The sequence below is a fragment of the Astyanax mexicanus genome, chromosome 22, assembly GCF_023375975.1.
Source record: "Astyanax mexicanus isolate ESR-SI-001 chromosome 22, AstMex3_surface, whole genome shotgun sequence".
NCBI lineage: Eukaryota > Metazoa > Chordata > Actinopteri > Characiformes > Acestrorhamphidae > Astyanax > Astyanax mexicanus.
The window spans coordinates 2523851-2542091 of record NC_064429.1 but is presented as its reverse complement, the minus strand read 5'-3'; the positions used below and the strand labels follow the sequence as shown (position 1 = coordinate 2542091).

Below are 18241 nucleotides of genomic sequence, written 5' to 3'. Positions count from 1 at the left end.
TGCTTTATTTACAGAAAGATTTGATTTCCAGATTTCCACTAAGGCTAGCCAGACAGCGGTACACTAAGGAACGCTGAGTGTTCCGGTAAGCCAGGGTGATATTAGCTAGCGGATGATCCCACGTAGCTTGGTTTAACATGGTAAACATGCAGTCTACGATCCGATATACTCACCTCTGAAAGGCAAAAGAGCTAACTAGTGCTTAGCACAATTAGCGGGTAATGCTAATGCTGCTCCGGTAGTGCTAGCCATGGTTAACAGCAGGTTACAGTCCGACATACTCGCCTCTGAATGACGAAAGAGCTAATTAGCGCTAAGCGCGGTTAGCGGGTAATGCTGCTCCAGCAGTGCTAGCTTGGGTTAGCAGCAAGCTACAGTCCGACATACTTGCCTCTGAATGGCAAAAGAGCTAGCACTTAGTGCGGTTAGCAGATATTGTTAATGCTGCTCCAGCAGTGCTAGCTGGGGTATGGAGCAGTCTACAGGTCTATAATACTCACCTCTGAACGGCAAAAGAGGGTTAGCAGCTAATGCTAATACTGCTCCAGTTTCGTGACAGGGAAATAAACTATAGAACTAAACTATAACGCCACACTTCGGAATTTTACCTGACTGGTAAAATTCATACATAAGGTTTACCAAATTACTAGGTGCATGGATAATTTTTGGTAAAATTAAAGAATTTTAAGTGCACCTTATAGTGGAAAAAATACGGTACATTAAATTACATTTGGCAGGCGCTTTTATCTAAAGCGGCTTACAATAATGATGTACATTAGCAATAGAGGACATAGAAGTTCAAGGTAAAAAAGCATTTTTAGATAGGGCCTAAAGGAGGATGAAGGGAAAGGAGGGGTAGAAGGAAATGAGGTTAGAAGTAGTTAGTTAGAGGTGTTAGGAGAGTAAGAGCTCTTTGAAGAGCTCTGTCTTCAGGAGTTTATTAAAGATAGTGAGATATTCTCCTGATCTGGTAGTAGAAGGTAGTTAGTTAGAGGTGTTAGGAGAGTAAGAGCTCTTTGAAGAGCTCTGTCTTCAGGAGTTTATTAAAGACAGTGAGAGATTCTCCTGATCTGGTAGTAGAAGGTAGTTTGTTAGAGGTGTTAGGAGAGTAAGTGCTCTTTGAAGAGCTCTGTCTTCAGGAGTTTATTAAAGACAGTGAGAGATTCTCCTGATCTGGTAGTAGAAGGTAGTTAGTTAGAGGTGTTAGGAGAGTAAGTGCTCTTTGAAGAGCTCTGTCTTCAGGAGTTTATTAAAGATAGTGAGAGATTCTCCTGATCTGGTAGTAGAAGGTAGTTAGTTAGAGGTGTTAGGAGAGTAAGAGCTCTTTGAAGAGCTCTGTCTTCAGGAGTTTATTAAAGATAGTGAGATATTCTCCTGATCTGGTAGTAGAAGGTAGTTAGTTAGAGGTGTTAGGAGAGTAAGTGCTCTTTGAAGAGCTCTGTCTTCAGGAGTTTATTAAAGATAGTGAGAGATTCTCCTGATCTGGTAGTAGAAGGTAGTTAGTTAGAGGTGTTAGGAGAGTAAGTGCTCTTTGAAGAGCTCTGTCTTCAGGAGTTTATTATTAAAGATAGTGAGAGATTCTCCTGATCTGGTAGTAGAAGGTAGTTAATTAGAGGTGTTAGGAGAGTAAGTGCTCTTTGAAGAGCTCTGTCTTCAGGAGTTTATTAAAGATAGTGAGAGATTCTCCTGATCTGGTAGTAGAAGGTAGTTAGTTAGAGGTGTTAGGAGAGTAAGTGCTCTTTGAAGAGCTCTGTCTTCAGGAGTTTATTAAAGATAGTGAGAGATTCTCCTGATCTGGTAGTAGAAGGTAGTTAGTTAGAGGTGTTAGGAGAGTAAGTGCTCTTTGAAGAGCTCTGTCTTCAGGAGTTTATTAAAGACAGTGAGAGATTCTCCTGATCTGGTAGTGGAAGGTAGTTTGTTCCACCATTGGGGAACTCTGTATGAGAACAGTCTGGATTGCTTTGTGTGAATGTTTGTTTGGTAAAGCGAGGCGATGTTCATTGGAGGAGCGCAGCGGCCGGGAGGTAGCGTAAGCCTTCAGGAGCGAGTGCAGGTAGGAAGGAGCTGTTCTGTCATCACCTTGTAGGCGATTGTAAGAGCTTTAAATTTAATATGAGCAGCAACTGGTAGTCAGTGGAGCTCAATGAACAGCGGGGTGACATGTGCCCGTTTGTTTTGACTGGTTGAAGAGCAGACGTGCTGCTGCATTCTGGAACATCTGGAGTGGTTTTATAACACAGGCTGGAAGGAACGTTAGCAGGGCATTGCAGTCGTCGAGGCGTGAGATGACGACTGCTTGTACCAAAAGTTGGGTGACCTGTTGCGTAGGGTTGTCACGATACCAAAATTTTGACTTCGATACCGATACCAACTGTAGTATCACGATTCTCGATACCAAAACGATACTTGGAAGAAAAAAAAACAATAAAAATATCTGAACATAAAATGTTTATTTTTGACTGAACTGGATTGAACACTGAACAATAGGTGCAAACGTTTTTATTCTAAAATGAAACATTTGAACAAAAAACAAGTTTCGTTATTATAACCTTAACTATAACATAATTATCTAAACACTTCCTAAAAACTAAAACTAAAACCAGAGGTAATGGTAGCTTGACTATGTGAACCTGACGGGCGGGCAGAAGTTAAGTTCTGAATAAGGAAAATAAAGAGACAGAAGAACATTACAATGTTATGTTCATTTTAACACTCACTGCTCCATTTTATTAATCAACCGTTTACCGTTTTTAATAAGCAGTCGCTAGTAAATCTTAGTAAAGCTACAGACAGAGTGTATCTTGACCAACTCCACTAACCTGTCGACTTCACAGCTCTTTGTAGAGATCAGGGTGCTTGTCTGCTATTATGTTAAATAACACTGTAACATAGAAGCATAGAACTATTATTTAATTAAAATGATTTTTAAGAACAGCTAAACACAGTGCTGCAGGTCAAACGCGGAGGCGTTCACGTGCGAGAGAGAGAGAGAGAGAAACAGAGAAAGAGACACAGCGAGAGTGAGAGAGAGAGAGATTTGCGTGTTCTGATGTGAGCTACTCACAGGTAAAGGTTCTCTTTTATCTCCTCGTGCTCATATTCTAGTCCCACACATAATTCTGCAGCTCCCTCAGTGTTTTCTGTCGTATTTTGCGGCTAGCGCGAGCGCTTACAACTAACACCGCGGACCGCGAGGTGCCGCCGCGCTTGTGCCGAATCCGCTACTGAATCCGACTCCCGCTTCGCGGACAGAATCGGCACAACACCCCCCGCTGTACAACTGCGGGAGTGAAAACGGCGCTAATAAATAAAGTAGTTTAGTTTCACTTTCAGTTTTCGTTATTTTCGTTATTTTATTTAAAAATAAAAATATAAATAAAAAACAGATGCCTACATCTCAGACTATTTTCCCACACTTCACTCCTCGCGCCCGTTTTGTCCACAAGTCGCGGACGAGAGACATCTGTTATTTTAGCCGTCGCCATTCTACACTCGCTGCTGCTCTGCTGGCTTGCGCGTGAATCGATTCATTTGTTCAGAATACTAAGTTTATCTGAATCCTGCCACACCGACTGCTGCGGTGTGAATCAGTTTTATTATGAACTGAATCAAATCGCGCCTACTAATTTGACTCATTTGAAGCTAGTGACTGGGCTATATACAGTATCGAAAGCATCGAACGCTAAAGAACCGAATCGTTTGTGATGACGTAGTATCGAAAAAGAATCGAACCTTCGGTACACCGTGCAACTCTACTGTTGCGTCAGGAATGGTCAAATTTTTCTGATGTTATACAGCGCAAAGCATCAGGATCGAGCAACTGAGTGTGTGAAGAAGAGCTGGTCATCATCGATAACACCCAGGTTCCTAGCAACCTTTGTCGGGGAGAAAGAAAGAGTAGGTTGATGGTTATGTTGTGATATTCGTGCAGAGATCAAAGGATCTTTATGCGAGGATGACCGATAGAGCTGGGTGTCATCAGCAAAGCAATGGTAGAAGGAGCCATGTGAACGGATAACCTGACCTAGAGAGGTGGTGTATATGGAAAGGGGTGGGGTGTTAGTACGAGCCCTGGGGAACCCCAGAGAAAAATTAGTGGGCTGAGAACATCACCCATTGAGTTATGATTTGAACCATGATCGTGCATTGTCTAAAATACCCATGTTGAGAGTATAGATAGGAGGAAGTCATGATTGTGTCGAAGGCGGTCGAGAGGTCCAGCAGAATGAGCACTGAAGACTGTCCTGCAGCTCTGGCAGCTTTTAGTGCTTCCGTTACATTTAAACCAAAATTAAACCTTTGCTGGAGGATAGTCTGTGCTTCAGTTAGGGATTTTTACATAAATCGAAAAGAAACAAACTACTTTCAGCTCACATTCAGAGCTACACATTATGGAAGACATAGCAGGTCAGCAACTGGTCTGATTTAAAAATGCACTTTTTTTTTATAAAAGGTCAGAGCATTGTAAGTTTTGCTTATGATCGTCATGTATAAATCAATTTTATACTCAGTTTAATCCCACAAACAGTCACACAACACCAGCATTGCAGGTTTGGAGTTGAAATGTATTGTATTTCTTACATTCTCACATAATTTTTTTAACCTGTTAAAATGACACACATGCAACCATAAAATAAACCAGGAGGGGAGGCAAATACTTTTTCATTTTTCCACTGAATTTGATACTGTCCTCTGCAAATGAATATTATGCATATTTCAGCTTGATAAACAGCATCAGCTTTAATAAATGTGCTAACAGGCAAACCTTTGTTTACTGTAAGTTAGACCAACCATTGTCTAGATTACTGTATTCACCTGCCTAATATTTTGAAGGTCCCCCTTAAATCACTAAAACAGCACTGACTCGGGGCATGGATTTTACAAGACTTCTAAAAGTGATCTGTACGGCCTAGCATTACAGCAGATCCTTTAAGTTCTGTCATTTGTGAGGTGGGATCTACAGACCTCTCTCTAGATGAGAGAGGTCTGTAATTTCCATCATATGTGCACTTAAGAGACAAAATGAGGGAAAAAAAATCCCGCAAATCACAGTAGGATTTTTAAATAATTTATGGTGGACAATAAGAATTTGGGCAATGACAAAAGTTCATCTCAATACTTTGTAACATAGCCTTTGTTGGCAACGACAGGTTAAATGTTTTCTGTAAGTCTTCACCAGGTTTGCACACAGTGTATCTGGTATTTTGGCCCATTGCTTCCTGTAGATCTCCTCTAGAGCAGTGAAGTTTTGGGGCTGTCGCTGGGCAACATGCACTTTCAACTGGGGTTGAGTATGCCATACTTCACGCTCATGGTCAGATGTACTAAATGTGACTTGACTGTGAGAATGTGTGTTTCCCCCACTCCAGTTTCATTTCATAAGTACGTTTCTAATGTGTTTAAGCAAAACTTAGAGGTAATACATTGAAATTGCTAATGAGATTTTTTTTTGTGCATATGAAAATTTTCACAGCATTTTAGTAGGAATCTTAGTACAGGCCCCTGGAACTTGAATTGCTTTTTGCAGAGCCACTTTTTTGTTGCCGGAGCAGTGTGTTTAGGATGATTGTCTTACTAGAAGACCCAGTCACATTGCGTCTTCAATGCTCTCACTGATGGAAGGAGGTTTTGGCTTAAAATTGGCCCCATTCATTCTTCCATTAACAGACCAAAATCATGATGTTTCTACCCTCATGTTTCACAGTAGGTATGGTGTTCAACTAAACATTCTTCTTCCTTCAAACAAAAGTTGAGTTTTTACTATTTTAGTTTCATGTGACCATATGATATTCTCCCAGTCCTCTTCTGGATCACCCATATGCTCTCTGGCAAACTTCATACTGGTCTGAACTGGATTAAGCAAGGGGACACGTCTGGCACTGCTGGATTGAGTCCCTTTCGGTGTAGTGTGTTAGTGATGGTAGCTTTTATTACTTTGGTCCCAGCTCTCTGCAGGTTATTCATCAGGTCCCTTCGTGTAGTTCTGAGATTTTTCTCACCGTTCTTGTGATCATTTTGACCCCACAGGATGAGATATTGCGTATAGCCCCTGATCGAGGGAGATGATCAATGGTCTTGCATGTCTTCCATTTTCCTACACTAGTTTCCATAGTTGATTTATTCACACCAACCTGCTTGTGAGAGCCAGAAATCCTGCCTGTTTGTGGTTGATTACATACTTATTTTCCATCGTAATTTACGAATAAGTTCTTTAAAAATCCTACAATGTGATTTCCTGGATTTTTTTTTGTCATTTTGTCTCTCATAGTTGAAGTGTGCCTATGATGAAAATTACAGAACTTCATCTTACTAAGTAGGAGCACAATCAGTGGCTGATTAAATGCTTTTTTTTGTTTTATTTCTGTAAGTGTTCCCCATATACTTGTTTGTAAGTTCATTGTTTTATAATCAATAGGTGAAAGAAATGGTGGCTTGTCCCAATTACGTGATGTTATTCTCAACAACCTCGCGGACCAGTTACAGAAAAACCGTTTTGGTAGTGAGGATGATGACCATTACAGGTAGGAGTTCCAAATTTTCTGTTTTATGTAATCCTTTCAAAGCTCAACAGGTACTTGGTTGAGGCCAAATTAGGCCCAAAAAATGTAACTGTCTCTAAAATAGGGTGATGGGGAAATGGCTAACGATTTGCTGTATTTGCTCCTTACAGGCTGAGTGATGAACTGTTACACTGCATTCTAAAGACAGTAGTACGTGAATCTTGCCTCCTCATTACTAAATGCCAAACAGTTTCCAAAGAAGAGTTTCAGAAGCTTCTCTCCACCGTTCCTGTACGTGACAACTTTACAACCAGTTCACTTCACAACCCAGTTTTCATAGCTCTTTAAAAATGTTTTTTACTCTTTTGGTACCATAAACTTTACATATACAGTTAAATTTCCACCTAAGTTCCTATAGCAACAGTAGATAGAAAAACCTTTTAGCTTTTTGTGACATGCCGTGGAAGCCATGTCAAAGATGTTCTTACTGTTATGTGGGCATGCACCACATACTAGCTTCTGTAAGAAAAAATAAATATATATATGTGTGTGTGTGTGTGTGTGTATATATGTATATATATATATATATATATATATATATATATATATATATATATATATATATATATATATACACACAGTCATATGAACAAGTTTGGGCACCCCTATTAATCTTAATCATTTTTAGTTCTAAATATTTGGGTGTTTGCAACAGCCATTTCAGTTTGACATATCTAATAACTGATGGACACAGTACAATTTCAGGATTGAAATGAGGTTTATTGTACTAACAGAAAATGTACAATATGCATTAAACCAAAATTGGACCGGTGCAAAAGTATGGGTACCCTTATCATTTTGTTGATTTGAATACTCCTAACTACTTTTTACTGACTTACTGAAGCACTAAATTGGTTTGGTAACCTCATTGAGCTTTGAACTTCATAGCCAGGTGTATCCAATCATGAGAAAAGATATTTAAGGTGGCCAATTACAAGTTATTCTCCTATTTGAATCTCCTCTGAAGAGTGGCATCATGGGCTCATCAAAACAACTCTCAAATGATCTAAAAACAAAGATTGTTCAACATAGTTGTTCAGGGGAAGGATACAAAAAGTTGTCTCAGAGATTTAACCTGTCAGTTTCCACTGTGAGGAACATAGTAAGGAAATGGAAGACCACAGGGACAGTTATTGTTAAGCCCAGAAGTGGCAGGCCAAGAAAAATATCAGAAAGGCAGAGAAGAAGAATGGTGAGAACAGTCAAGGACAATCCACAGACCACCTCCAAAGAGCTGCAGCATCATCTTGCTGCAGATGGTGTCACTGTGCATCGCTCAACAATACAGCGCACTTTACACAAGGAGAAGCTGTATGGGAGAGTGATGCGAAAGAAGCCATTTCTGCAAGCACGCCACAAACAGAGTCACCTGAGGTATGCAAAAGCACACCGACTCTGTTTGTGGCGTGCTTGCATAAATGGCTTCTTTCGCATCACTCTCCCATACACTCTCCCATACAACTAAAAATGATTAAGATTAATAGGGGTGCCCAAACTTTTTCATATGACTGTGTGTATATATATATATATATATATATATATATATATATATATATATATATATATATAGTTGTATTGCTGTGTTGGTTAAAATTCAAACTTGACAATAAGTTTTTGAAGTACGTTTTTAAAATGAGCATTTAGTATTTGTCAGCAGTTTACAACAAAAAAATCAGGTGTCTGCTTGAGTACAATTTTATCAGCTTTGCACACAGTTTCAGGGTGTTGTGCAGATCTTCTTATTTGCAGATTTGCTACAGATTGGTTACTTTAGTCCAATAAATTGTGAACCTCTTTATTGATTCAGTTTTGGGGGCAGTGGTAGCCAGGTTTGTCCTCTTTGGTGCAATATCTTTGTTTTTATACAAAAACTCGATATCAGTATAACAGTTTGTTTCAGTGTTTATATATTTGAAAGCCTTACTGAACCACTTTAGTAAAAATCTTTATGTAACTTTTTTCTCCCCAATTTATCTCAGTAGTAAATATATCTAACAATTGACATTTTATGGGGGGGCAAAAAATGTGTTGGAAATTTGACTTACATATAAAGTATTTATTCAGATTCATTTTTGTAAGATGTCTTTTAATGTACAGATACAGTAATAGGCCTTTTTTTTTTTACTTTAGGTTGCATCACCGAGTTTGCGCTACCTTATGGCTGTACAGAATCATTTGCTAAGCAACACCGTGCTGATCCACTCTGATGACAGCGATGACAGTGACAGCTCCCTTCAAGGGGAAACAATGAAGGTACAGGTAAACATAACCTTTTAATATCCCTAAGTGTCAGAGCATCTGACATTGGCTTCAGGCTTCGACCAGAGGAGGATGTTTTTTTCCTTTTCAGTCTTTATTCCTCTCAAGGATTCTTCTTCTCGCTCTGAGGGAGTTTTTCCTTGCCACCGTTGCCTTTAGAGGTTAGATCGGGCCCAAAAAATCCGACCCGACCCAGCCCAAGCCTGTGCACGTTCTGCCCGAGCCCGACCCGACCCGAACCATAAACTGTCATTATGAGCCCGAGCCTGACCCGCCCCATAAACTGGCTGCTTTCGGGCTGTTTGAATGAGCGAAATATGATCAGAATTAAGTTTATTAACACTGTAACATAGAAGCATTGAACTATTATTTAATTAAAATTATTTTTAAGAACAGTTGCACAAAGTGCTGCAAGTCAAACAAGGAGGAGAGAGAGAGAGAGAGAGAGATTTGCGTGTTCTGGTGTATGAGCTACTCACAGGTAAATGTTCTCACATATTGTATCTCCTGTTTCTCTTTTGGGAGATTCTCATGAAGCTGCAGGGAACATGTCCATGACAATTTTTTTTAAATCAATACTTAATTCATAACAACTCTGATATTGTGTGTAAAGCAAATAGGGCGTGCTGTATGGATCAATTGTTTTCATCATCATATAAAATTATTTTTATATAAATTAAATAAAAAATATATGGAAATTCTCATTACCGTTATGTGTCCGTATCCCTTCTTTCTAATTTTAAGTTAAACCATATTAAAAGTATTAAGCATATCGAATCAATAAAATAGGGTAAAGTCATTTAAAATATCTATATTTATACATGATATAAACATTTTTTTGTGTTGAACAAAAAAATGTACTTGATTTTAAACAAAATAACTGTCCGAACAATTTTTTTCTCATTACCGTTTCATGATTTTACCCCCCTATGAAAAGTACACTGTGCCTTTAAATTGATCAGCTATCCCATGATGCATCACTTCAGAGACAAGCTTCAAAATGGAGATAAGGTCAGTTGGTCACTATTCTCTCCCTTTGAGAAATCTGTGTTAATATTGCTAAAACCTCAGTTACACTGTCTATTATCATTACCGTTATGGTTTAATATTCATTACTTTAAAAAAATATAAAAATAAATTATTTCATGAATATTATCACAATATAAGGCTTTGACATCTGGCAAAGTTATAGGTTGTTAGCATGTTAGCATTTTAAGTTATTTGTGAAATTAGCCAAGAGCATCTCATTACCGTTACTCAATATTCTCATTACCATGCATTGTGAGGGCCATAACTGTAATAAGAACCATTGAGCTGGTAATGAGATTCTTATGTAAGACTGCTTAAAAAGTCATTTAACATATATATATATATATATTTAACATATATATATATATATATATATATTGTGACGGTCTAGGCACCACCAGTGTGTGTACACAAAGACAGGGAGACCAGTTTAGCCAAAAAGAAAGGACCCTGAAGGGTTGTTTATTGGTCTAATCAGCCTGCTTGGGGGAAAATAGAGCCACTAAAACATGTATGCAATCAGTAAAGGATAGAGGGGGTGTATGTGCTGTGTTGGGTGCATGTGATGGTCAGTATAGTGAAAAAACCCAACCAAAATACTATCCCCAACTCAGAGCAGTCAAACAAACAAAAATGGAAGCCTCCACACTCCTGTGTGGGATTCCAGGACAGGAGCAGACTTGGTTTAAGGCTTCGGTGAGGAGGCGCCGTCCTCCTATGTGTCTCTCTCTCTCTGGGAGTCTCTTCAGGAATCTGTATTAGAGAGGGAGAGAGAGAGATGGAGAGGGCGTGCAGAGGGAGAGAGTAGCCCACGTGCACCAAAAGTTACCAGGAGAAAAAGAAGACAGCGTTAGTGGACAAAACGGGCATGGATTCCCCGTCTCACTCCCCTCTCCCCTCTGACTGTTTGCTCCTCTTTTATACTCTGTCTTCCCCTCTCCATGCTCCTCACTCAGCCCTGTCATTAGTGCTGGCCAGGCGTGGGTGATCAGTGTGGCCCCACCCCCCTGCTGCATGCTCACAATCTCTGCTCATCTCAGCAGGCTTGTTTTGGGAGTCTTGGCTGTTGTCGGCTACCTCAGATGGGCTTGCGGTATCCCACACCTCACAATATATATATATTTTTTTTTTGCCATAGAAGTGATTGGGCAGAAGAAACCGTAAGGCCTACAGGGCTGAGACTTGGTCATATGGTAGTACTTCTCACCGCTACTCAGATTCAAAAGATGAGCCCGATCGGCCTCAAGGGGGCGCTATGGCGAAGGTCAACGCGTTTGGCCTCGTAACTCCTACGCCCTGATAGCTAGAGCAAAAATTCTTGCATTATATGATTCCTTGGTCAATGCCAAATCAAAAAGGTCAATAGAACCACTAAGCTCCGCCCACTTAGATTTTTTGCTATTTAGCATAATATGCAAAACCTACTTTTGAGAACTTGTCCTAGGGTCATTGACCAATCCTGTCATATTTGGTGTAAAACAACTCAGCAGAGTCCCAACCTCAATAATTATCGAAAAAATTGAGAAATTTGTAAACAATATGGCCGCCATATGCAAATTAATCTTACCGTGGCACACCCAAATTTACTCTAACAGCTGTAACTTTTGAATGCTTAAACCGACACTAAAGCCACTTTACAACTTTGATGCCAACATGATTCTGAGGTAGCCCGTCAATCTGTGTAGACATACGCCCCCAGGGGGCGGAGCCAAAGCTAAAAATCTGTTTCTCAGGAACCGTACAAGCTGTGAAGCTCTCCTTTGGCATGTATCATCTATGGCCTATGTCCTAATGTTTTACAGAAGGAAAATTTGATATGCAAATTTTTAGCGATCGTTATTAGCCAATCAGGTTCCAGCAAGCTTTTGACATGCTAAACAATGACCAATCAGGACGATACTTATACCCTACATGTATCTCAGGGCCTTCTATCATCCATTAAAATATGGCATTGATTGGCCTCAAGGGGGCGCTATAGCAGAAAATCAGTTATATCTAAAGGTACAAGTGGCCTAGGCTTGTTATTCTTTTTTAGTTGTATACTATGCTGTAGCCTTTACAACTTTGTAATTACATGTGTTTACCAAAAATGCAAAGATTTTCATCAGTGGCCAAAAGAGTAAAAATGGCTCTTTTCGAACTTGTCTTTAAGTTCTTAATCAATCAAAACAAATTTGGTCTTGATGCAATCTTGAGACCCTGTAGGTAAATAATTATCAAAAAAATCTTGACATTTTAACTATTTGAGGCCCATAAACCTTGATCAAACATGTACGTGAAAGCCTTTTCAGAGTTATTTGGCCAAAACTCTGTCAAAGTTTAAAACATGCCAAAACTGTTGAAGCTACTAATTAACAATGACATTTGAAGCACATGTGCCAAGTATGAGCCAAATAAGTCTTCAGTAGGCTCTACAGTGAAAAAATAACTATTTTCAATTTATTCTATTTATCGCTATTTTCCAACCTAAATGGACAGAAGACAGGAACCTTTCACCCTATCAACACACAAATTTATACACATATATAGACTATACATATATAGATAATCTGATCTTGATTGCAAATTTTCAGCCAAATCGGACATGTTTTCCCTCTACAACGGCTGGAAAACTACAGCGATTTTGTAGGCCTCAAGCCTGTATTATCGCTTTTTTCAAATCTAAATGGACAGAAGTCAGGAACCTTTGACCCTATCGACACAGACATTGACATACATATATAGACTGATATTGTGATCTTGATTGCAAATTTTGAGCCAAATCAGATATTTTTTGCCTCTAATATGGCCAAAGAGCAACAGCCATTTTGTAGGCCATAAGCCAAACCTAAATGGACAGAAGTCAGGAACCTTTGACCCTATCAACACACAAATTTACACACATATATATGCAGACCACTTGATCATGAGTACCAATTTGGAGCCCAATCGGACTTTTCTTCTCTTTTTAATAAATAGAAACACACTGATAGGGAATGTTTTGTCTTTCTGATAGAGTGATAGATTTCCAGCAGGTTATATGTGGTCTCTTGCTGCGCTCTGGTGGTCATTTGGTGAAACAGCTACATTTGAATTATTCTAAATTAAAGCTCTGCTGAACTTATTTAATCATTTTTGTCTTGCTTAATTGAACATATTTATCCTTCTTGGTCATGCTGCTCAGCCACCTGGGTCATTCTTATTTATGCTCCACCCACTTAATTTTTTTTAATTTGCATAATATGCAAAACCTACTTTTGAGATCTTGTCTTTGCCTCCTTGACCAATCATGACATGTTTGGTGTCAAACAGTTCAGCAGAGCTTACTCCTCAATAATTATTAAAAAAAATCTTTACATTTATAAACAATATGGCCGCCATATGCAAATTAGTTTTACCATGGTGCAGTAAAATGTCTTTAACACTTATAACTTTTGAATGCTTAACCTGACACTAATACCACTTCAGTCCTTTGATCATTACATGATTCTCAGATACCCTGTCAGTTTAAGTAGACATACACCCCCAGGGGGCGGGGCCAATGCTCGATAGCTGTTTCTCTACAACCATACAAGCTATCAAGGTCATCCTAGCCAATTATCATCTATGGCCCATGCACTAATGGTACACCAAATGAAAATTTGATATGGACACTTTTGTGGTCACTATTAGCCAATCACATTCCAGCAAGCTTTTGACAGGCAGAATGTTAATCAGGTCAAAACTTATACACTATAGTAGGGTTATTTATATGCCCTTTTTATGCCTTGTGTTTTTTGAATTTAAGAACTGAAGTTGTTTCACCAAATGCCCACTAGAGTGCAGCAAGACACCACATAAAACCTGATGAACACTACAGCTCAATTTATCAATGCTTTTCAACTAGTTTACTCACACCACTCATCTAGCATTGTCATTATGGTCTTTATGGTCACGCTGGTTACCCAGCTTGGTTATCCAGTTTGGTGATGCCGGTCAACCAGCAACAGGTTTTAAGCCTAACTGGCCTCCAGGGGCCTCTTTGACTGTAACGCTCGAACCCCGTAAATCGCCGCTTGCGGCTATATTTAGGGGTTCGAGCACGTAGTGCTAGAAACCCTATTGTAATTGTTCTGATTATTATTATTATTATAGTTCTTATTCTTTTTCTGCCATAGAAGTGATTGGGCAGAAGAAACCGTAAGGCCTACAGGTCTGAGACTTGGTCATATGGTAGTACTTCTCACCGCTACTCAGATTCAAAAGATGAGCCCGATCGGCCTCAAGGGGGCGCTATGGCGAAGGTCAACGCGTTTGGCCTCGTAACTCCTACGCCCTGATAGCTAGAGCAAAAATTCTTGCATTATATGATTCCTTGGTTAATGGCAAATCAAAAAGGTCAATAGAACCACTAAGCTCCGCCCACTTAGATTTTTTGCTATTTAGCATAATATGCAAAACCTACTTTTGAGAACTTGTCCTAGGGTCATTGACCAATCCTATCATATTTGGTGTCAAACAACTCAGCAGAGTCCCAACCTCAATAATTATCGAAAAAATTGTGAAATTTGTAAACAGTATGGCCGCCATATGCAAATTAATCTTACCGTGGCACACCCAAATTTACTCTAACAGCTGTAACTTTTGAATGCTTAAACCTACACTAATGCCACTTTACAACTTTGATGCCAACATGATTCTGAGGTAGCCCGTCAATCTGTGTAGACATACGCCCACAGGGGGCGGAGCCAAAGCTAAAAATCTGTTTCTCAGGAACCGTACAAGCTATGAAGCTCTCCTTTGGCTTGTATCATCTATGGCCTATGTCCTAATGTTTTACAAAAGGAAAATTTGATATGCAAATTTTTGCGATCGTTATTAGCCAATCAAATTCCAGCAAGCTTTTGACATGCTAAACAATGACCAATCCGGACGATACTTATACCCTACATGTATCTCAGGGCCTTCTATCATCCATTAAAATATGGCGTTGATTGGCCTCAAGGGGGCGCTATAGCAGAAAATCAGTTATATCTAAAGGTACAAGTGGCCTAGGCTTGTTATTCTTTTTTATTTGTATACTTTGCTGTAGCCTTTACAACTTTGTAATTACATGTGTTTACCAAAAATGCAAAGATTTTCATCAGTGGCCAAAAGAGTAAAAATGGCTCTTTTCGAACTTGTCTTTAAGTTCTTAATCAATCAAAACAAATTTGGTCTTGATGCAATCTTGAGACCCTGTAGGTAAATAATTATCAAAAAAATCTTGACATTTTAACTATTTGAGGCCCATACACCTTCATCAAACATGTACGTGAAAGCCTTTTCAGAGTTATTTGGCCAAAACTCTGTCAAAGTTTAAAACATGCCAAAACTGTTGAAGCTACTAATTAACAATGACATTTGAAGTACATGTGCCAAGTATGAGCCAAATAAGTCTTCAGTAGGCTCTACAGTGATAAAATAACTATTTTCAATTTATTCTATTTATCGCTATTTTCCAACCTAAATGGACAGAAGACAGGAACCTTTCACCCTATCAACACACAAATTTATACACATATATAGACTGATAATGTGATCTTGATTGCAAATTTTCAGCCAAATCGGACATGTTTTGCCTCTACAACGGCTGGAAAACTACAGCGATTTTGTAGGCCTCAAGCCTGTATTATCGCTTTTTTCAAATCTAAATGGACAGAAGTCAGGAACCTTTGACCCTATTGACACAGAAATTGACATACATATATAGACTGATATTGTGATCCTGATTGCAAATTTTGAGCCAAATCAGATATTTTTTGCCTCTAATATGGCCAAAGAGCAACAGCCATTTTGTAGGCCATAAGCCTGTATTATCACATTTTTCAAACCTAAATGGTCAGAAGTCAGGAACCTTTGACCCTATCAACACACAAATTTACATACATGTATATACAGACCACTTGATCATGAGTACCAATTTGGAGCCCAATCGGACTTTTCTTCTCTTTTTAATAAATAGAAACACACTGATAGGGAATGTTCTGTCTTACTTATAGAGTGATAGATTTCCAGCAGGTTATATGTGGTCTCTTGCTGCGCTCTGGTGGTCATTTGGTGAAACAGCTACAGGTGAATTATTCTAAATTAAAGCTCTGCTGAACTTATTCAATCTTGCTTGTCTTGCTTAATTGAAGATCTTTATCCTTCTTGGTCATGCTAGTCAGCCACCTGGGTCATTCTTGTTTATGCTCCACCCACTTAATTTTTTTTTATTTGCATAATATGCAAAACTTACTTTTGAGATCTTGTCCTTGGCTCCTTGACCAATCATGACATGTTTGGAGTCAAACAGTTCAGCAGAGCTTACTCCTCAATAATTATTTAAAAAATCTTTACATTTATAAACAATATGGCCGCCATATGCAAATGGGTTCTACCATGGTGCAGTAAAATCTCTTTAACACTTATAACTTTTGAATGCTTAACCTGACACTAATACCACTTCAGTCCTTTGATCATTACATGACTCTCAGATACCCTGTCAGTTTAAGTAGACATACACCCCCCCAGGGGGCGGGGCCAATGCTCGATAGCTGTTTCTCTAGAACCATACAAGCTATCAAGGTCATCCTAGCCAATTATCATCTATGGCCCATGCACTAATGGTACACCAAATGAAAATTTGATATGGACACTTTTGTGGTCACTATTAGCCAATCACATTCCAGCAAGCTTTTAACAGGCGGAATGTTAATCAGGTCAAAACTTATATACTATATACGGGTTATTTATATGCCCTTTTTATGCCTTGTGTTTTTTCAATTTAAGAACTGAATTTGTTTCACCAAATGCCCACTAGAGTGCAGTAAGACACCACATAAAACCTGATGAACACTACAGCTCAATTTATCAATGCTTTTCAACTAGTTTACTCACACCACTCATCTAGCATTGCCATTATGGTCTTTATGGTCACGCTGGTCACCCAGCTTGGTTATGCTGGCCATCCAGCTTGGTCATGCTGGCCATTCACATTGGTCATTATGGTCCTGCTGGTCATTCAGCTTTGTCCTCATAGTAATGGTGGTCTTCCAGCTTGGTCATACTGGCCAACCACCTTTGCCATGCTGGTCATCCAGTTTGGTCATTATGGTCTTCCAGCTTGGTCAATATGGTCAACAAGTTTGTCATCCAGATTAGTCATGCTGGTAATCTAGCTTGGTCTTCACGGTCATGCTGGTCATCCTCATCCAGTTTGGCGATGCCGGTCAACCGGCAACATGTTTTAAGCCTAACTGGCCTCCAGAGGTCTCTTTGCCTGTAACGCTCGAACCCCGTAAATCGCCGCTTGCGGCTATATTTATTATTATTATTATACTTTTTCTCCTGTAAAAACAGTTGTGCAGCCTAAACCGTAAGTCATAGAGAAATGAAACTTGGTAGGTAGATGTAGGATCAGTGCATCTCGGTGGACAACAAAAATGGCACCGATTGGTCAAGTGGTGGCGCTATAAACAAGGAAATTCATTTTTCACAATTTTCTCAATAACTCAAAAACCATAAGACCTACATTCAAAATTCTTTTTTTGATGGATTCCTTGGGTCAATACCAACAACTTTCCAATTTGGACCATGCACTTCCGTCTATATAGATTTTGTGCTAATTTGCATAATATGCAAAACCTACTTTTGCAAACTAGTCCTAGGAATTTTTACCAATCCTGGCATGTTTGGTATCAAAACACTCGTGAGAGCATGCGCTTCAATATTCATTAAGAAAAAGTTGAAATATGTAAACAATATGGCCGCCATATGCAAATTAGTCCTTCCGGATATATGCCCCATTCACTTCAAGAGGTAAATTTGGAGCACTGTTTCTCAGCAACCGTGCAACCTAGCAAGTTGAAACTTTGCATGCAGAATCTATCATACAGCCTCTAAAGGATGTTCAAAGGGCAACTTAATCAATCAACATGGCTGAACACCATCAGCCAATCAGCATTCAGCAGACATTTTGGCAGGCTGAATGTTGCCCAATCTGGATGATATTTGGCAGTTATGTTCAGGTGGAGACACTGTAGTGACCTGCAAAGTGCTGAAACAATCCGCCCACTGGGGGGCGCTGTTCCAAAAAAACGAGTATATGTCAATCATGCTGTACTATTTTGACATCTAATTGTTTTTGCCATATTTAGTACAGTGGCTCTGACAAATTTCTCAATACAACTATGTTTAAAAAGTGCTTTGTTCATTCATAATTGCTAATTGTTTGAAAATAGCTATATTGAAACTACTCTCTGGATATTTGGCCTATCACCTCCATTTCAGTCTTGCTGCACACTGTAGAGTCTCTAGGTAAATGTTCATTAAAAACATTTGTGAAAATTTCACATACAATACTCTCCAGGCATCAAGCAATCTGTGCGTCCTTGGAATTTCTAACCTAAATT

General features: G+C 39.1%; 1 protein-coding gene across 5 annotated transcripts in view; it reads left to right on the top strand.

Annotated features, from left to right (window-relative positions):
* Nucleotides 1-18241, top strand: part of LOC103023131 (probable E3 ubiquitin-protein ligase HECTD4) — a 199212-nt gene that overhangs the window by 36696 nt on the left and 144275 nt on the right. For 3 of the 5 annotated variants that reach the window (XM_049470707.1, XM_049470708.1, XM_049470706.1), the window contains exons 15-17: nucleotides 6416-6521; nucleotides 6671-6791; nucleotides 8691-8819. In XM_049470707.1, coding sequence (XP_049326664.1) covers nucleotides 6416-6521; nucleotides 6671-6791; nucleotides 8691-8819 — 356 coding nt within the window. The remainder of the gene's footprint in view (nucleotides 1-6415; nucleotides 6522-6670; nucleotides 6792-8690; nucleotides 8820-18241) is intronic. The other 2 variants (XM_049470710.1, XM_049470709.1) reach the window with 1 other exon arrangement.